The sequence below is a fragment of the Talpa occidentalis genome, unplaced genomic scaffold (genome assembly GCF_014898055.3).
Source record: "Talpa occidentalis isolate TD23 unplaced genomic scaffold, MPIMG_talOcc4v2.1 talOcc4.3, whole genome shotgun sequence".
NCBI classification, from domain to species: Eukaryota; Metazoa; Chordata; class Mammalia; order Eulipotyphla; family Talpidae; genus Talpa; species Talpa occidentalis.
Window position 1 is genome coordinate 42,835,940 of NW_023603184.1, and position 21,199 is coordinate 42,857,138.

The window sequence follows — 21,199 nt, forward strand, 5'->3', positions numbered from 1 at the left end:
AGTCTGTCGTTAAGACGGTGGTAATGAATTTAGAAGACCCAAATAAGGGATCAGGAAAAAGACTAATTATGATAAAGTAAAAATCAAAATCAACAGGCAACTATAAACCAAAGATACACTACAGCACGGGAAAAGGGAGTAGGATCAAAACAAGGGTGGTGGGAATTTTACGGGGACTATAACCAAGATGAAAATGCATACTTTGTATAAAAAATGAAAAATGATGTAAAAAATATTTAAAAAATAGATGGTGGTACAGTATACTGCACAAGGCATAGGGGTGCACTGCTTTTGTCTCAGGAAGATTCTGAGTAGCAAATCCATCCTTTGCTGAGGTGCCCAACTGTAATTCTTCCTTTCCAAAGTCTGAGATTATTTCCATTAGTGAATAACAAAGATGTATCGAGCGGGAGTGAAATAAACCAGCAACTTCAAGATTATGTTAGTTTCATTTTGATTACAGATGCAGGCAAAAATCTCTATTTCACCCACATTGCAGGATGGAGGTAGAGGAAACTAAAGTGAATGATGTTGCAATAAAGTTGTGTTTAACATAAAATTTTTGGTATTGAACCCAATACAATAAACTCACACACATGCATCTCTGCTGAATTCTGCTTGTCATTTAGAGGAATGTAAAATGTCTTCAGTGCCTCCCATATTTGTCCCTTCCTTCCTAAAAAGGTTGAATTCAAGTATTCTGGCTGAGATACAAAGTATTCATTCAACAACTTGCCTTATGATGTAAACTGATTAAATATTCAAGTTATAAATTAAGAGTCTCACAAAGTATTTAAATATATACTTAATCTGGGAGCAACATGCCTAGAGGTGTGCACAGGGCACATTATAGAGAACAAGTGAAATATAATCGATAACATTACTGCATAAAATTTTTATCTCCTAGGAGCCAAGTACTATGGACATGAATCATTTATTCCACATGAATGCAGGCAACTGTGATGCATGAGTGCAGTAAACAAAGAAAGGAAGTGAAAAATCCAAAGGAAATGAGGGTGGCAAGGGGGAAGGAGGAGGGAGAAGAAAATTTAACGGCTAAACTTAATTGCCAAAGTTAGAACTGGGCAACTGCCACAAGAAATAACACTGTACATCTTATGAAAACAACTATATTTTTTTTAAAATCACTGTTGTGGGAATTATCTTAACAGTTGACTAAAGCCAGCTCCTTCAAAAGTTGTCACCAGCTTTTTAAGCCTTAATGCTGCTAACAAGGTTTATCAAATCAAAATTACCACCAAGAGCTATAAAGGAGAAAGTACAAAAGAATAATGAAGCTCTGAGAACAAAGTCCAAAAAAGAGCAAGTGGATAGGAAAATAGAGAGAGAAAGAGGAGAGGAAGAACAAGGAGTGGTCCAGTACTGTCAGGAGCCGCCTGCAACGGGCTCTGGGTCAGCACTTAACCCTTCCCACAGTGAAGGGGTTCCTGATTAGAGCTAGGAAGACCAGAGACGGAGCCGAAAATAATAAAGCATATACTTTCATCCAATTATTCAAATTCTACCCACCATCACTAAGTATCTACGTATTTTGACACACACATTCTAGGAGTAGATATTTTATAAGGCAATGATTTCTAATTTTCTGAAAATTAGAAAATTCTCATACTAAAGCCCATACGCATCATTAAAAGAATCATGGACTATAATTTTCTTGTCCATCCCTCCCCCCAAATAGGTATCATTATTTAATCAGAATCATCTATGTTAGCAATTGCTAGTCGCAGGCACAGGAAGGGAAGATAAAAAACAAAGCAGTTACAGGAACTCAAAGGCAAGGCAATCTGGGGTCATTCCTCACAATCTGGGGTCATTCCTCACAGGCGCAACCGATATGCCACCTGACCAGAGGTTTTGAAGACACTGCTATATGTAAAAGGGCAAAATGTGATACTAAAAGGAAGAACCTTCACTTATCAGGAAAGGGAAAAACTCTTTTCTACTGGCACAATTTAGGAAGCCAGGAAAGTATATAATGTAGTGTGGAATCACTCTGCTGGAAATTAGAAAAACAACAAAAAACTCCAAAATGTTGCTACATTCTTCCTACTGATAATTTCATCTCTGTATATCTGACTGCAGCACTCAGTTTACACCCTGACTTCAGGGAGATAGGAATACACATCCTACATCCCCTGGGGAAAGTGCTGTAATAAAGGTTACTAGTATTACTATATAAAAAAGAAATAAATTAGGAAACACTGGTATCTAAAGAGATAATCTTCAGTTTTTCAAGAAACTCAGTTATTCTATGAACATTCTATATAGTCATGCTTTATGTGACGTGGTAAATATGTCAATTTTATGAGTTATACACAACATGTTTGAAATTCAAACCAAAAAATAACTCTAGATCTTTCAGGAAGCCTAACTAAAAGTTACCAATTTAAGTTTCTATTTTTCCTTACATCTCTATATTTGTATTGATATATTTAAAATTTATGAAAATTTTATATTTTAAGTTTTAACATCTTTTAAGGAACCTAAAGTAAGAAGTTACAGAAATGGTACCAAATATTAGGTGGTTTGTACTCCTATAGTACTCCTATAGTACTCCAGTGATTTCTTTAAGCAATTCATCCCACTATGTCACACACACAAGTGGGTAATATGATAGATGGAGGTATCAAGAATGTAATTTTCAGGGATTTATAATTAGTGAATTTACAGCACTAAAATTACCTACTTATTACGCGGCAGTACTGCAAATCCAGTTATTTCAACCTCTTAAATGTCTTAAAATTTTTACTTTATTTTGTTTTTTTTTTTTTATTTGAAAATTTCCTAGCTTGTTCTCTTATTTTTGAGTAATAAAGGACACTTGTCAAATGGATTGTCAATACCACCACCTAGTGGCAGAAATCCATAAAGCTGTTTCAGAATAAAAGCAGGTCCTCTTACCTACAGATCAGATGTTAAAGTCATATGGGCAAAAAAATTTTTTTAGATCTGAACAAATTTTCTATTTGTGTGATTCAGGCACTACCAAAAAGACATATGGAAGTTGCATAAGAACTTTATGAGAACATATGTAAATGCACCCTTTCAAACTATAATGGGATGAAATTGTATAATGTGGTTTATTTTCCTTTGCTTATTCAAAATGCATGTCTTAAAGCCATGATCTTCTTTAGCTGCTTCACCAGAAATTAGCTATTATAAAAGGTACTTTTCAAAAAGCGAAAACTCTCTTCATGTGCTAACGCAGGGCTGCGACTCATGGATTTAGATGCAGGCCAAGGAAAGGCTAAGCTGTTATACAATCTCTGCAAATTAGCTGATCTAGAGAAGTCACATAGGAAGGGTTCCTAACTTACATGAAACAACACTGAATTTTATCTGCAGGGCCACTCCATGTCTCTGGGCCCTCCCTTTCCCATGCAGGGAGGGCTCCCAAACCTCAGCAATTTAAGAACTGTATTTCACTGTGAATTTCCTGGGTGGGGGAGAAGGCTGGAAAGCAAAGCTAAATGAGACAAAAATGCCCTTAGTTATTATATCAATCTACTTGATCAATACCAGTAACTTTTAAACTAGTGCTTACTCTCTGTAAAATGTCTACGACAAAGATGGAGAAACAGGAACCAGATTTACCCTTCCACCAAACACCAAAACAGACAAACAAACAAAAAACCAAAACAAGACCATACTCAATTCACATGAAAAGATGATTCATCAGCCACTGAATATCGGAGACAGCCATCCTTGAGACAGGGAAAACAAACCCTGTGAACTTAACTAGCAGCCCACTTTCACTACTTTGAGATTTCCCAAGCCAATGCATGAAAAAGGGGAAATAAAGTGGGTGCCCCAAGTCAAGGACACAGAGTTAAGAGTCTGAGGAGACCAAAGAAGCTAGAATTCATAGGACAGTGGGCCAGAGAGGAGAGAGCTACACAGAAAAGCCTAGAGATGTGTAGAGGGTCACATTGGAGTTTAGGTAGATGACTGATCAGTTCTTGTGTGTGAGGAAACTAACCATCAGGGAAAGACCACCTAAAGAGATTAGAGGAAACAGAGCATGGTGCTTACATGTGGCTGGAAAACATGCCTGTTTCCATAAGTCATACTGAGACAATTCGTAATTCACAGGCAATAGGTGGAGTATTAGGATGGCTTTACCTCTGTAGTGGGGAATAATTAGTCCTAGACTGAGCAATGGTCCAGACCTTAACAAACCCTAAAAGCAAGACCCAGCAGGATCAAGCAGTTTTCAAGTAACTTAACTGCTTACCAGAACAAAGCTTAAGAAGCTTTATAAAGATCCAGGACCCAACAGGATAATATTCATAATGTCTGGCATTCAATCAAAGATTAGCAGGTATGCAAAGAGGCAGGAACACATAACCCATAATGAGATTAATCAATAAATCAAAGCTGATTCATGATTGACAGACATGTTAGAATCAGAAAAGGATATGAAAGTTATTAAACAGCGATTAAAATTGTATGTACATGTTCAAAAAGTTAAGTAGAGACATGGAAGATATTTTTTTAAAAGGCCCAATCCAAACCTATAATGTGTGAAACAAAAAAATGCACAATAAATGAGGCCTTGTAAGTAAGACACAGCAACAGAAACTAACCAACAGAAACACACAGAGAAAAAGAACTTTAAAAAAGAAAGAAAAGAACATCAGTGAGGATATTACCCAGTAGCCTAATACATGGGTAACGAAGTCTTCAAAGGGAGGTAACAGAAAAAATATTTGAAGAAATAATGACTGGAAAACTGGATGAAACTTATCTATACATAGATCCAGAAAACTCAACAAACTCCAAACACGAGAAATTGCACCAAAGCACATCATAATAAATTGCTCAAAACCAGTGATAAAAAGCACACAATCATCATAATCCACTGGCACTTTTTATCACTGTTTATCAACATGTACTGCTAAAAACATGAGGGAAGGTCGGCAGCTTCCCTTCATCTCTTTATGTAACTAGAGTACTGCATACTTACAGTCAAAGAAAAAGTAAAAGGGGCTTATAATATATAACTACTTTCAGAAAAATATTCCAGAGCACAATTACTCGACTCCTTCACAAGAAAGAATACTTAGAAACAAAGGGCCTTACCTTGAAAAAAGAATGAATGGCAGCTGTGGCTTCACTGCGAACCCTCAAAATAGAACCCAGGACATTAGTCCTACATCTAAGGTGAGGGTATTGTCTCAGATACTCCAGAGGATGCCTCTCTTTATATTTAAAGGGGAAAGCCTGCCAATAAATGGAAAAAACAAAATAAATGCTAAAAAAAGATACTGTTTTTATAAGTCAGTTTTCCAAGGCATTTGTTACATAGTGCTTTAGAACAAAATGACGTTTTCCTTCATTTATTAATATAACTGAATGCAGCACACATTAACTCCACCAAGTTAGTGGGATGGCAGGGTTCAATCACAAATGTGTGGGTTTGACTCCAGATGTACTTACTTGTTAGCTGTGGAGCTTTAGGCAAAGTTGTTACTTAGTATCACAGAGGTTAATGCTATTGATCAAATTTCTATCTGCTAGTTATTAATCACTACTTGCAGACAGAATAGGATATAATTATGCAAAAACAGTGCACTGTTTGGCACAGAGGAGTTCAGAATATTGTAGAAATTAAAGATTATGTTTTCTATAGCTGGATACACACATTATGTTTTCTATAGCTGGTGTTCAATTTTAAATCACCCAAATGTCTTGAAAGCACACAATCATTCATAATCAATTGGCACTTTTTATTACTGTTTATCAACATGTACTGCTGTCTAAGAACACGAGGGAAGGTCAGCAGCTTCCCTTTATCTCTTCATCTGACAGAGTAGTGCATATTTAAAGCACTTTTAAAGTAAATTATAACCCCCCCTAAAAATATTTCCACCTGCCCACACTTGTGTTCCAACAATAAGAAGACAGAAACAAATGTTCAGGAAAAAACTAAAGTTTCAAGGAAAAAGATAACAGAAAAACCAAGTAAAAGAATCACTGTTAGGTTGTTCCTTTTAGTCTTGTATGTTCCCTTTAGGCCCTGTGAGCATACTGATTTATATTATATAGACATAAACTTACACATACATGCCAAAATGAAAGTATAACCACATTAACAGGAATCAGAAAGACAGGGGTTCAGAATTCCTCAGTGTGTGAATACATAAAAATGACACTGAAATGATGGGGGAAAGAAGGCGAAGGCATCAACATTAACAGAAACCAAAGGAGAAAAATTTAAGAAGAGTAAAGCACAAGGTAAATTTTTAACGATTGGATTTTAGATTAGGGATCCTTGCGTCAGCTGAGACTGCCTGGAACCGGGAAAGGGCAGCCCCCACAGCCACAAGTGAGCTGAAAAGCCCCCATAAGTCAGGCCCTGTCTGGCCACCAGTCAGAGCCCAGAGGGGGATCCAGCCACTGCTAGGGCAGACTGTGGGTGCAGGTAGGTGCCCTTCTGTCTCGCCACTCTAGAACAGGATCACTGTGTCCAGAACCCACCAAGACTGTGGAATTGGGAAAGGGCTGCCCCTACAGCCAGAGGTGAGCTGAAGGTCCCCAAAAGCCAGGCCCCGCCTGGCAGTGAGCCGGAGCCCAGAGGGGGATCCAGCCACCCCACCTCCAGGGCAGTCTGTGGGACCCCAAGACATACCTCTGGAATTAAACAAATACAGAAGGTGGAGATTTTCTGTGACAGCGACCATTAACATATTCATAATACCACTGCCCTACTTACTTCTGCATAACAGTATTTAACTCGATCAGACCACCATTTTCTGACATCCCAGAAAGAGCACACCAAAAAGATGCAAGCCAGTACCAGCGACACAGTGTCCCAACACATAGGACAAATTAGAAAACAAGCAGTAGGGAGAAGAAAAACTACAAGCAACCAAGCAAATCCTCAGGGAAAAGATATACCACAAAAAGAAAATCACCCACCAGATGGCAACAACAGGGACTTAGAAGAACTTCTGAGCCTTCCAGAAAGAGAATTTAAAATTGCCATTATTGGGCCTCCCCGGTGGCGCAGTGGTTGAGCGCTGGGTTGCGAAGCTGCCCGCGGCCTCTGCAGCGCCGGTTCGATCCCCGGTTGCTCCCCGGCCACCGGAGGAGGGTCCAGCATGGCGCACAGACCTCTCCTGCCGCCCGCTGCTCCCCTCAGCAGTGTACTTCGGTCCTTCTGCCTGTTCTGCTCCCCGCTCTGGCTCTGGTGAATTCTCTCACCCTCCTGCGCTTCTGACTGTACCCAGTGCTTGTATAAATAAATAAATAAATCTTTAAAAAAAAAAATAAAATAAAATAAAATAAAATTGCCATTATTAAAAAACTGACAGAAGTCATAAAGGAAAACAATGATAAGGGAAAAATAATCAACGATCAGAAGAATGAAATTGAGTCCCTAAAGAGGGAAGTGAAAGAAATGCAGGAGATCAAAGGATTAATGGAGGAGCTAAAGAACTCTGGGAAAAGCAGTGAAAGCAGAATAGATGAAATGGAAGAATGAATAAGTACTCTTGAAGACAGAGAAATAAAAAGAACCAAAACAGAAAAGGAAAGAGAAGTACAAAGGAAAAAGAATAAAGAAAGACTTCAGGAACTATCTGATTCCATGAGGAAAGGAAATATAAGAGTTATAGGAATCCCAGAAGGAGAGGAGAGAGACATAGAACAGAGAAAATATTCAAGGAAATAATTGAAGAGGACTTCCCAAACATGAAGAAGGAACTGAAAATAGACATACAAGAAGCAAGAAGAACACCAAACTTCTATGATGTAAGGAAAAATACAGCAAGACACATAATAGTAAAGCTCCCAAGAATCCAAGAGAAGGAAAAAATAATGAAGCTGACAAGAGGGAAGAAACAGATAACATACAAAGGAAAACCAATCTGACTGATATCGACTTCTCTAAAGAAACACTACAGGCAAGGAGAAAATGGAGGGACATAGTCAACAAACTCCAAGACAACAAATGCCAACCAAGAATACTCTATCCTGCAAAGCTTTCCTTCCTCTATGGAGAAAGAATAAAAACCTTCCGAGACAAACAGAAACTCTGGAATTTCATTACGACTAAACCCCACTCCAAAAAATACTCAAGGAGTCCTAAAGCCAGAACCAACAGAGGGATGAATAAGAACGAAACAAGACCAAAATAAATAAATAAATAAGATAAAAAATAAAACCAGAGAAAAGACAACCAAATGGCAAATACAGACGCTAACACATCAATATTAACTCTAAATGAAAAAGGACTAAACTATTTAATAAAAAGACACGGAGTCGCAGGCTGGATCAAGAAACAAAACCTAACCTTTTGCTGTCTTCAGGAAACACAATTAGATACAAAAGATAAAAATAGACAAAGTAAAAGGATGGAAAACAATCCTACAAGCTAATGGGCCAAAAAAGAAGGCAGGAACAGCTATACTTATATCAGATAAAACAGATTTCAAAATCAAAAAGGTAAAAAGAGACCTAGATGGTCACTACATTATAATCAAGGGGACAATACTTCAAGAAGAAATAACACTCATTAACATATATTCACCAAATGAAGGAGCACCAAAATATATGCGACAACTATTATCATCTCTGAAAACAGACATCAGAGAAAACACATATGTAGTAGAAAACTTCAACACACCGCTATCAACAATGGATAGATCAATGAGACAAAAAATAAGTAAGGACATTAAAGCTCTAAATAAGGATCTAGACCCCATAGGCTTAACAGACATCTATAGAACATTAGACCCCATAAAACCTGAGTACACATGTTTCTCAAGTGCACACGGATCATTCTCCAGGATTGATCACATACTGGGACACAAGACAAACAAGATACACCAAGATTGAAATCATACCAATCATTTTCTCTGACCATGAAGGTGTCAAACTAGAAATAAACCATAAAAAGAAGACAAGGAACTCTCCTACCTCATGGAGATTGAAACCCACACTACTGGAAGACCACTGGACTAATGAGGAGATCAAAGAAGAAATTAAAAAATACTTTGAGTTGAATAACAAGGAGGACACCAATTTCCTAAATGAATGGGATGCAGCAAAAGCAGTAATAAGAGGAATATATACAGCAATACAGGCTCACATCAAGAAACAAGAAAGAACACAAAGAAACAACCTAATCTCACATCTCAAAGAACTAGAAAAAGAACAACAACAAAAAAGCCTAAAACCAGTGGAAACAATAAAAATCAAAGCAGAAATAAATGAAATAGAAATTAAAAAAAAAATCCAAAAGATCAATGAAACCAAAAGTTAGTTCTTCAAAAAAATAGATAAAATAGACAAACCCCTACCCAGACTCACAAAGGAAAAATGGGAGAAAGCACAAATAAAAGAGGAGAAATCACAACAGACACAGCAGAAATCAAAAGAATAATCAGAAACTACTGTGAACAGTTATATGCAAACAAGCTCAACAATCTAGAGGAGATGGACAAATTCCTACAACTCTACAATCACCCAAAGCTAGATAAAGAAGAAATAGAACACCTAAACAGACCAATTACAAGCAACAAAATTGAAATGGTAGTCAAAAACCTCCCCCAAAACAAAAGCCCAGGACCAGATGGATTTAAATGAATTCTACCAAACATTCAGAAACGAATTAGTGCCTATCCTTCATAAACTCTTTCAAAAAGTTGAGAAGGAAGGGGTAATACCAAACATGTTCTATGAAGCCAACATTACACTAATACCAAAACCGAACAAGGACAACCCAAAAAAAGAAAAGTACAGGCCAATCTCTCTAATGAACATGGATGCAAAAATCCTCAATAAAATTTTAGCTATCAAAATCCAACAATGTATCCATAAGTTAATTTACCACAACCAAGTAGGATCCATTCCAGGGACACAAGGATGGTTCAACATCCGAAAATCAATGTTATCCAACACATCAACAAAAAGAAACATAAAAACCATATGATAATATCAATAGATGTTGAGAAAGCTTTTGACAAAGTAAAATTCTTAGGATACAAGGAACATACCTTAACATCATAACGGCCATATATGACAAGCCCATAGCCAATATCATTCTTAATGGTGAAAAGCTGAAAGCATTTCCTTTAAGGTCTGCAACAAGACAAGGATGTCCACTCTCACCACTGCTTTTCAATCTAATACTGGCAGTCCTAGCCAGAGCAATAAGACAAGAGAAAGACATATAAGGAATCCAAATAGGGAAGGAAGAAGAAAAACTATCACTATTTGCAGATGATATGATAATATACATAGAGAACCCCAAACACTCCACAGAAAAACCAATCAAACTAATCAGTCAGTTTAGTAAAGTAGCAGGATACAAAATAAACACACACAAATCAGTAGCCTTCCTATACACAAACAATAAATTTGAAGAAGAAGAAATCAAGAAAACCATCCCTTTTATTACTGAAACAAACAAACAAAAAAATCAAATACTTGGAAATAAACCTAACAAAAGAGGAAAAGGACCCATACAAAGAAAACTATACAACACTATTAAAAGAAATAGAAGAAGACACAAAGAAATGGAAAGACATCCCCTGCTCCTGGATTGAAAGAATTAACATTATTAAAATGGCCATCCTACCAAAAGCAATTTACGGATTCAATGCTATGCCAATAAAAATTTCAATGACATTCTTCAAAGAAATAGAACAAATATTGATGAAATTCATATGGAGCCACCAAAAACCCCAAATAGCCAAAGCTCTCCTAAAAAAAAAGAAGAGAATGGAGGCATCACACACCTAGATTTCAAACTATACTACAAAGCCATAATAATCAAAACTACATGGTATTGGAAAAAGAACAGACACGTGGACCAATGGAACCGAATAGAAAATCCAAAAATAAACCCACAGATTTACAGTCAACTAATTTTTGACAAAGGAGCAATGAATATGCACTGGAGCAAAGAAAGTTTGTTCAATAAATGGTGCTTCGAAAACTGGGTCGCTACATGCAAAGAATGAAGCTTGACTACTACCTCACACCATGCACAAAAACCAACTCCAAATGGATTAAAGAACTAGATATAAGACCTGAAACCATAAAATATATAGAAGGAAATATAGGTGAAACACTACATGACATACACCTCAGTAACAGCTTTAAAGACTCATCACCCAAAGCAGTGATAGCGAAGGCAAAGTTAAACAGCTGGGACTACATCAAATTAAAGAGCTTCTGTACAGCAAAAGACAAAGTAACCAAAACAAAGAGACACCCCACCAACTGAGAGAAAATTTTTGCACACAACACTAATGATAAAGGGCTGATCACAAAAATCTACAAAGAGCTGAAGAGACACAACAAAAACAAAGTAAATAGTCCAGTCAAAAAATGGGTAAAAGAGCTAAAAAGAAACTTCTCCAAAAAGGATATGCAAATGGCCAACAGGCATATGAAAAAAATGTTCAGCATCACTTGTAATCAGGGAAACACAAATCAAAACTACAATGAGATACCATCTTACACCAGTAAGAATGGCACATATTAAAAAAAAACTAGCTACAACAAATGTTGGCAAGGATGTGGAGAAAAAGGAACTCTCCTGCACTGCTGGTGGGAGTGCAAACTGATCCAACCACTATGGAGAGCTGTGTGGAGATTCCTCAACTTGCTAAAGATGGAGCTTCCATATGATACAGCAATTCCACTCCTAGGTATTTACCCAAAGGACACAGAAACATTAATTCAAAAGGGCACCTGCACCCCTATGTTTATAGCAGCCCTATTTACAATAGCTAAGCTATGGAAACAACCCAAATGCCCAAAAATAGATGAGTGGATCAAGATGTGGTACATATACACAATGGAATATTACTCGGCAATCAAAAAAAAAATAAACCCATGCAATTTGCAGCAACATGGATGGAGCTGGAATGGATCATGCTCAGTGAAATAAGCCAGAAAGAAAAAGAAAAATACCGAACGGTCTCACTCATAGCAGGAATTTAGAAAACCTAAATAAAGGAATCAGGGAAAAGACTAATTATAATAAAGTAAAAGTCAAATTCAACAAGCAACTATAAACCAGAGACATACTATTGGGGGGGGGATTAGGGTCAAAATAAGGGGGTGTAGGAATTGTATGGGGACTATAACCAAGATGAAAATGCATACATTGTATAAAAATGAAAAATTATGTAAAAACATATGAAAGAAAATAAATTAAAAATAATTTTAATGATCAGGACTCCCTGGTGGCACAGGGTTTAGTCTCAGCACCTTCAAGCTATGGCCAGCTACTGCAGCATGAGTTCCATCCCTGACAGGGGAGGTAACCCACATGGTGCAGTAGACCTCTCTGGTCTCACCTGCTGCTCCCCTCAGCCGTGTATTTCAGTAAATCTGCCTGCTCTGCTCCCCACTCTGTCTCTGGTGAATCGTCTCAACCCCCATACCTCTGGCCTATACCCCAGTTCTTGTATGCATAAATAAAAATAAATCTTAAAAAAAATTAAATGATCATATATCCCTCTAAAAAAGCAAAACCAAAAATGTTTACCATCTCCATTCTTATCTAAGTTCCAAATTAGTTTCATAATCTATTCTTTGGAAATTTTAAAATCTGATTTTTTTTTTAGATTGCATTATATTTACTGAGGTAATACAGATTAACAACACTGTATATGATTTAGAGGTACAGGATCACACCTATTCAAGTGTATGTTTCTATATCATGTCCACACCAAAGCCCCAATAATCCTCCACCATACTCCACTGAGCCCCCTCCCCACTTTGCTCTCCACACCTCTTCTTCCCCTTCTGCTAGCCTCAGCTCTGCAGTCATTTCTAAGATTCATTTTGGTTTAGTTTCTTTACATTCAAAATGAATAAAATTATCCTGTCTTTGTCATTCTCCTTATTTCAGTTAGCATAATCCTCTCCAGTTCCAGCCATCTTGTCCCAAATGGCAGAAGCTCATCTTTTTTTTAATAGTTGAGCAGTATACCATTGTGTGTGCACACCACGTCTTTATCCACTTATTGTTGGGGACTGAGGTTGTTTCCATAGCTTGGCTATTGTAAAGGGCACTACAATGAACCTAAGTGCATATATCCTTTTCTAATTACCATTTTTGTATTCTTTGAACACCGAGTTAACTTGTTGGATTATATGTGGGTCTTTTACTATTTTAAGAAAACTCTAGTATTTTTCTTAAGGCTGATATTCCCGACAGTGTAAGGGGGTTTCTTCTTCTTCAAACCCTCACAACCCTTGTTTTTTCCTGGTCTTTTTTGATATGGGCCAGGTATGAAATGATATTTCATTGTGGTTTTGATTTGTACTTCCCCAATGATAAGTGACAATGAACATCTTTTTATGTGCCTTATTGGCCATCTGTATGTCTTCTGCAGAGAAGTATGTATTTAGTCCTACTGCCCATTCTTTATTTGGGTTTTCTTAATGAGTGTGAGTTTTTTGTAGTACTTGGATATTAGCATCTTGTCAGATCTATAATGTGTAAATATTTTCTCCTATTCAGTAGGATCTTTAGTTTCAGTTTGCTATAGGCCCATTTATTTTTATTTTTGTTCCCTCTACTATTCTAATAGAATTCCCAAAGATATCACTGAAGAAATGTCACAGATAGCTTTGCCTATGTTTTCTTCTATGTGTTTTATGGTTTTAGCTCTTACATCCATATCTTTAATCCATTTTGAGTTAATTTTTGTATATAGTGTGAGGTAGTGGTCCAGCTTTCACAACATATTGGTGAAAAATACTCTTTTCAGGCCTCCCCTGGTGGTGCAGGCGGTTGAGTGCCATGTTGTAAAGCTGTCCGCAGCCTCTGCAGTGCCAGTTCAATTCCAGCTGGCTAGCGAGGGTCCCACATGGCGCAGCAGACCTCTCCTGTCTCACCCACTGCTCCCCTCAGCAATGTATTTCATCAGTCTCTCTGTTCTGTTCCCCACTCTCTCTGGTGAATCCTCTCACCCTCCTGCGCATCTGGCTTGTACCCCAGTTCTTGTGTAAAATAAATAAATAAATCTTTAAAAAAAAAAAACAACTTTCTTTTCTCCAATGTATACTCTTGGGTCCTTTGTTACAAATTAACTGTCCATGTAAAGGTGGGCTTATTTCTGGGCTCTCAATTCTCTTCCATTGATAACATGTGTCTATTTTTTTCTCAATACCATACTGTTTACATTAATATTATACCTTTGTAGTATAGTTTAAAGTCTGGGAATGTGATATTATGCTTCTTTTTTTTTCATTTATGCATACAAGAACTGGGGTATGGGCTAGAGGTGTGGTGGTGAGAGGATTCACCAGAGACAAAGTGGGAAACAGAACAGGCAGAATGACTGAAATACACTGCTGAGGGGAGTAGCGGGTGAGATAGGAGAGGTCTGCTGTACCATGTGGGCCACCTCCCTGGCCAGGGATCGAACTCGTGCTGCAGTGGCTGGCAATAGCCTAACAGCACTGTGCCATCAGAGAGGCCCCTTATGCTCCTTTTTTCGTCAGGATTGCTTTTGTGATTCCATATAAACTTCAGTAATGTTTGCTCTATTTCTTTGAAGAATTTCACTTTGATAGGTAGTGCATTTAATCTATATATTGATTTGGGTAAGATGACTCTTTTAACAATGTGATTTCTTCCAATCTATGAGCAGGGAATATTTTTTCATTTCTTTGTATCTTCTACTTTTTTAAATAATGCCTTATAGTTTTCATTAAATAGGTCTTTCATAAATTTTTAAATGCCATAAATTTTTCTGTACTGATTTTGTAGCCTGCCATTTCACTGTACTAATTTATCGTTTCTACTGCTTTTATTGGAGTTTAGGATTTTCTATATATATATTATCATACTGTCTGCAAATAATGATAGCTCTATTTCTTTTTTAACTTGGACTCTTTATTTCTTTCTATTGTCTAATTGCTCTAGGTAGAATCTCGAATACTATGTTGAATAGTAATAGTAAATGTGGACATTCTTCCTTATACCTAACTTAAAAGTTTTCAGTTTTTTTACCAGTGAGTATGATCTTAGTCATGGGAATGTCATGCATTGTCTTTACTATGTTTAGGTACATTCCTTCTTTCCCCATTTTATTGATAGTTTTTTTTATCATGAGTGGATGCTGAGTCTTGTCAAATGCTTTCTTTGCATCTATGGATATGCTCATATGATTTTTATCTTTCCTATTGTTGATGTGGTGAATTACCCTGATTGATTTTCATATGTTGAACCATCCTGGTCCCTGGAATAAATCATACTTGGTCATGATGTATGATCCTTTTAATGAACACTTGAATTCAGTTCGCTAAGATTTTGTTGAGGATGTCTACATCTATGTTCATCAGGGATATTGGTGCACAGTTTTCTTTTTCTGTGATGTCCTTGCCTGCTTTTGGTATCAGTGTAATGTTGGCCTCATTAAACCAGTTTTCAAGCATTCTCTCCTTCAATTTTGGGAAAGAATTTGAAAAGGACAGGAATTAGTTTGTCCTTGAAGGTTTGGAAGAACTCACTAATAAACTATCTGGCCTTGGACTTCTACTTTTGGGAGACTTTTGAATATTGTTTCAATTTCCTTGCTGTAATTGGTTGGTTCAGGTTTTCTATTTCTTCCTAATTCAGTCTGGAAGGTTTGATGCTTCTAAAACTTTTCCATTTCTTCTAAGTTATACAATTAATTGGCATAAAGATGTTCCTAATAGTCTCTTATGGTGCTCTGTATTTCTGAGATGTCTGCTGTAATTTCTCCTTTCATTTCTGATTCTATTTATTAGTGTTTTCTCCTTTTTTTTTCTCAGTGAGCCTAACTAGGTTTGTCTACTGTATCTTTTCAAAGAACCAGTTTTTTATTTCATTGATCTTTTGTGATATCTTTTAAATTTCTGTTTCACTTATTTCCACTCAAATTTTTATTATTTCCTTCCTTCTCATAGCTTTTGGCTTTTTCTTTTTCTAGTTTCTTAGAGTGTATGGTTATCTATTTGAGATCTTTCTTGTTTCTTGATGTGGGTCTGTATTGCTTTATATGCCCCTCTTACTACTACTTTTGCTGGATCCCATAAGTCTTGGAGCCTAATTTCTAATTTTACAGGTCAATTAGTATTTTTAGAAAATTGTTCAGAATGACATGTTTTACTTACCCTGTGTTATTTCTTATTACCTTACAGTTAATTTAGTTCAATTATCCAAATGAATTAAATGATGCAATTTCCCTATATCTCCTCCCTTTTTGTTCAATACATGAAGACAAGTATAGCAAAAACACAGGGGAATTAAATGGTTAGTATATAAATTTTAGCTGTGTTTCTAATCTGCAATAAAAGTTTGTGGAAATCATTTCACCTGGTTGGATTAAATTTAAGAAACTGTACTGATAATCTTTGCTTTTATTACCTCTAACTTCTTCATGGGGTAAAGAGCTACTAATAGAAGATTCTTGCAAAAACAAGATTAAACAAGGTATAAACATGTCTTCATGTAGACTTTCTTTGCTCATTCAAGCACTACAATTAAGCATTAGCATTAATAGCTAATGCCACTGAGGAACTGAATTTTTTAATTTAAGTTCAATTGATTTACTATTCAACAGCCATAGATAGACCTATGGGCTTCTAAACTGGACAGTAGAATTCTAGATCATGCAAAAGTCAAAGTCATTTCTAGGCAGAGAATCCCTAAGAATGTGTTTTGCCATGTATGTCTCTGTCACTGTGGGTAAGTGGGCTGGATAGTAAAAGTGGGCAAGTTTCAACTATGACAGGCACCACTGAGAGGTAGGGATTAACACTTCATTCTCTCTCATCAGACAAAGCCATCTACATCAATACTTTTTGCCACTCTCTCTATATTCTTCAGGCTCTATACTATTACCCGGTAAGTCACAATCAAAACATGTTCTAAGTGCCATCTTAACAATAGTCACATTTATAACAGACTGCTAGTGTATTAAATTAAAGCTTAAAGAGCCTCCAGAAAAATGTCAAGAAAGCATACCTTGGCATCACAATTTCCAACAACTTCAATTTTTTCTGCTTTCAGTTCCACATTTTGCCTTTTGGATGGACTTTTTACCAGCTGCCCTTGAACTTCTACAGAACTCCCAAAAGCTAGTTCTCTATAATAATAAAACATAGCATAAACAAGGTATGATTATATGTAACCCTTCATTTTAATACAAACCTTGCTCTCAGAATATCAAACTTTTTTTTTTTTTTTAAGATTTATTTATTTATTTATACAAGCACTGGGTACAGACAGAAGCGCGGGAGGGTGAGAGAATTCACCAGAGCCAGAGCGGGGAGCAGAGCAGGCAGAAGGACCAAAGTACACTGCTGAGGGGAGCAGAAGGCGGCAGGAGAGGTCTGCGCGCCATATGGGACCTTCCTCCGGTGGCTGGGGAGCAGCCGGGGATCGAAACGGCGCCGCGGAGGTTTCGGGCAGCTTCGCAACCCAGCGCTCAACCGCTGTGCCACCGGGGAGACCCTATCAAACTATTTAATGACACAAGTTTTTACCCTTAGTTGGATTAAGAGTTTCAGGTTAAGAGAGCAAAGGACAGGTGGAAGATACAGTCATATGAAAATGTTACATCAAGGAAGAAAGGCTCAAACTGGAAAGATCTTGATTCCAAGTATTCAGACTTGAGCCACAAAGCAGATTTGTTTAGAAAGATCACAAAGGAGATGTGAACAGTGGACTAGGGAAGTGGGAAGCAGAGGAAAAGGGAAAAAAAAACCCTCACCTATTGTCAGAGCTTGAATCTGCTACAACCTGAAGGCTCTCCAAACACGAGCCATCATTTACATGCAGGAACAAGACTTCCTTCTGGGACCGGACTGAACGAATCCATCCCTAACAAAGAGAATATTTCTAAATGTGCATTTAAAACGAGTTAACACTTCACATTTTCATTACACATACATAGAAGACTAAAAAAGAACCAATGCACTCGTAATTCCACCTTAATAAATCAATTTGTTTTTAGTCACCCCTATGCATATATAATTTTCGTACTTCTTGTCACAGTGAGATAGTTTTGACATCCCACCTTCTTTTTGTTTTGTTAATAAAGTTCAAATCTGATGTATGCTTAATATTCTATCAGGTTGATAAGACTAATTCATATACCCAATCCCCCAATATTGGTTATCCTAGATATGTCCTCCTGCTCCTGCTCCCTCCCCAACAACTACAAATTTTCGTACCTTTGTCCTTTTATACCAAATTCCCAGAAGGAGGTTATGTGATACAGACTAGAAAACAGACTAGAAACATCTGAGATTTTCTCCCTCCTTTTACAATGTATTATACAAAAAGAGCTCTCAACATATATGAAGTGGTAACAGATTTTCAAAGACACTGAAATGAAAATAACAGCTAGTGTGAGTACACGAGATATATCAAGGAGACCAATAAAGCCAAAAATAGCTTTCACAGATCTCATCCAATATAAATTAGTTTAAAAAAGAGAATATTCTTCTAGTAGACACTGACCAACAGTGAAACAATTAATTATGCTTGGGAAATATGCTTGGGAATATATGATCCAATTTAGAATGATTGTATTGATCTTTGCTTTGTGTTCCCATTACACCCTCTAGAAACTGTTATTAAAGCTCTCCTATTACTAATTTACATATCCAGAATATTTTGAGGGCCTAGAAAGCACCCTTTTGCTGTTTTGAAGGCTACTGTCAGGCACATAGTAATCAATGTTTTCAATAAAAGGGTATCTCCCATGTGCTAAGCTTCTACTATAGGACAAGTGTTTGACTAATTTTATCTACTGTCTCATCACCTCATCACAATACCTCTATAAATTATCATCAGGCATATCTTCAAGTGAAGAACTTGAGATTCAGAGAAGTTAACTTACTAAAGGTGATACCACAGGTTTACTAGAAGCCCCTGATTTTTCTCTAGGGCTACACTGAATAAAGTGTAAATTGCCTCAGCCGTCTGTAATTTGGATCATGCCCATCTTTCTGGTTTCATCTCATCTCACCACATGCTTCCCAAAGGCCCTTTGGTCAAGCTCCATCAGTAGTACTTTCCAAAGCACCATTCTCTTTATTTGATAATAAAAGTTAACATTTACGGAGTACTCTTTAATGTGTTTCTGTTCTAAATTCTTTAATACTCCTTAATCCTCCGAAGAAATTTGTTAAGTAAATATTATCATTTTTAGAGATGAAGAAACATACTTAAACAAGTTAGGATAACCTCTCTAAATAGTCAAGGTCACAAAGTTACCAAAGTTCCAGTAGAGCTGGAAGTCAAATATAGTTCTCACTTTAAAGCTTATGTTCTTATCAATGAGATTTTTAGAATGCTACTTCTACTCCTATTTCCTCTGTCTGAGAAACAAACTTTTCAGGGCTTATTTGAAATGTTACTTCACACCTGAGGTTTTCCCTGACATTGTTAACGCAGTTAAGTACAGCCCTGTTTTCTCACAGTCCCTTATTTATACCACCTGTTCTTATCACAGTGCTGCCATTACTGGTTTTAGACATTAAACCAGGGCTGTCCAACAAAACATGTGAGCCACCTGTGTAATTTTATAATTGGAGTGTTCACATTAAAAGTAAAGAGAAATAGATTAAAATTTTATTTAACCTATTTTGCCCAAAACATTATCATGTAATCAAAATAAATACATTGAGACATGCTGCATTCTTGTTTGTGCTTCAAAATTGGCGTGTATTTTACATTAATAGTGTCTCTTTGATTTGAACTAGCCACATGTAAAGTGTTTAGTGCCACAATGGTTGATAGCTACTATATTAGACTTCACAGCACTAAAACGGAAATCTCTAGTCTAGGTAAGTTTTGTTCTTTTCATCTTTAAATCCTCTCTTGACTAGCGCACAGAAGGTATCATTAATATATCAAAAAGATCAATGCAAAAAAAAAAAAAACTCCTTTTAATTTGGATCCTTTAAAGAATATGAAATCCAAAGAAATCTAAAGGGGTCGACTGATCACTGCTAAAATATAAGGATATAAAAGGGCAACAAATAACTGGATCAGTGTTTTCAGCAGTCTAAAAGTTAAGTCAAACCAACTTATCTGTCCTGCTCCTTTAAGGGGAAATGTAAGTTGCTGCAAATATTATTAGCAAGAGAATTAATGGCAGCTAACATTTATTTATTGTGGGTCACTGTTCTAAATGTCTACACCTATCAACTCATTTAATCTTTAGGACTCTATGAAGGAGAGGTCTATTACCACCTCCATTTACATTAAGAGGAAAGCGAGGTGTAGAGCATGCCTATAATTAATTCAGATTTAATTCTAGGCAGCTTGACTCCAGAGTGTTTTCAGACTGCTACACTCTACGTTCCCTCAATTTATTAAAGTTATATGGAAAGCCCCACTTTAGACAGAGTTAATAAGGTTGAATAAAAGGTGAGGTTTAATGAATAAACAGTTACTGTCTAGCTATGTGTGACTAACAAGTTAGGTGAAACATCGTTTCTACTCTCAAGGCCTTAGCTCAAAACCATCACTACAGAACTGGAAAAGCATTTGAGGAATAAAGGATCGGGGACTCATTCGTTTATTTTCCTGTGTGATTAACAAGTGCACAGGTGAAGGCCTCATATGAAAGCAAACTTCCTGCACTTTATAAGCATCAAACAAGTTTTGCACAAATTAACAAAAGTGTTAAGTACACGATGGCCTGCGTGTTGTCACGCTTCCCTGCCAGTCTGACCTGCCAGTCCAGGCGAACCTCGCGGCGAAGGAGCCGCGTGAGTCCCCAGAGAGAAAAAAACCCCCCTTCCCGGTCACCAACCTGGACCTTAACGCGCTCCCCACTCGCGTTCTGGGCCCCGAGCGCCTCCCGCACGCTCAGCTTGGACGCAGCCGTGTGCCTCGGGCAGGGGGCGGTGGAGCAGGCGCGCAGGGCGCGCAGCAGGCCCCGGGCCCCCCACATGGCGCCGCCGCCCCAGGCGCCTCCGCTCAGCCCCCCGCCCCGCGCCGGGACCCGCCCCACTTCCCCACGCGCCCCCAGACGCTCCTTTTCGCTCCCAGCTGTTCCCTTCCCGCGCAGGCCGCGGCTCTGCCCCAGAGAACCTCGCCTCCGCTCAAGAAACACTTCTAGCCCGCACGCCGCGCAGACACCCCGCTGGGGCCCGCCCGGACACCCCGCGGCCCCGCGCCGGCGCTAAGAGTACACGTCGACCCCAGACCCCGCTGAAA

General features: G+C 37.7%; 1 protein-coding gene across 2 annotated transcripts in view; it reads right to left on the reverse strand.

Annotated features, from left to right (window-relative positions):
• NARS2 (asparaginyl-tRNA synthetase 2, mitochondrial) overlaps positions 1 to 20,933 on the reverse strand; it is a 135,013-nt gene extending 114,080 nt beyond the window's left edge. The window contains exons 1-4 of one of the 2 annotated variants that reach the window (XM_037523043.2): positions 20,793 to 20,933; positions 17,736 to 17,845; positions 16,988 to 17,108; positions 5,104 to 5,244 (exon numbers count right to left, since the gene is read on the reverse strand). In XM_037523043.2, coding sequence (XP_037378940.1) covers positions 5,104 to 5,244; positions 16,988 to 17,108; positions 17,736 to 17,845; positions 20,793 to 20,933 — 513 coding nt within the window. The other variant, XM_054699565.1, reaches the window with a different exon arrangement.
• Between the last annotated feature and the right edge of the window lie 266 nt (positions 20,934 to 21,199).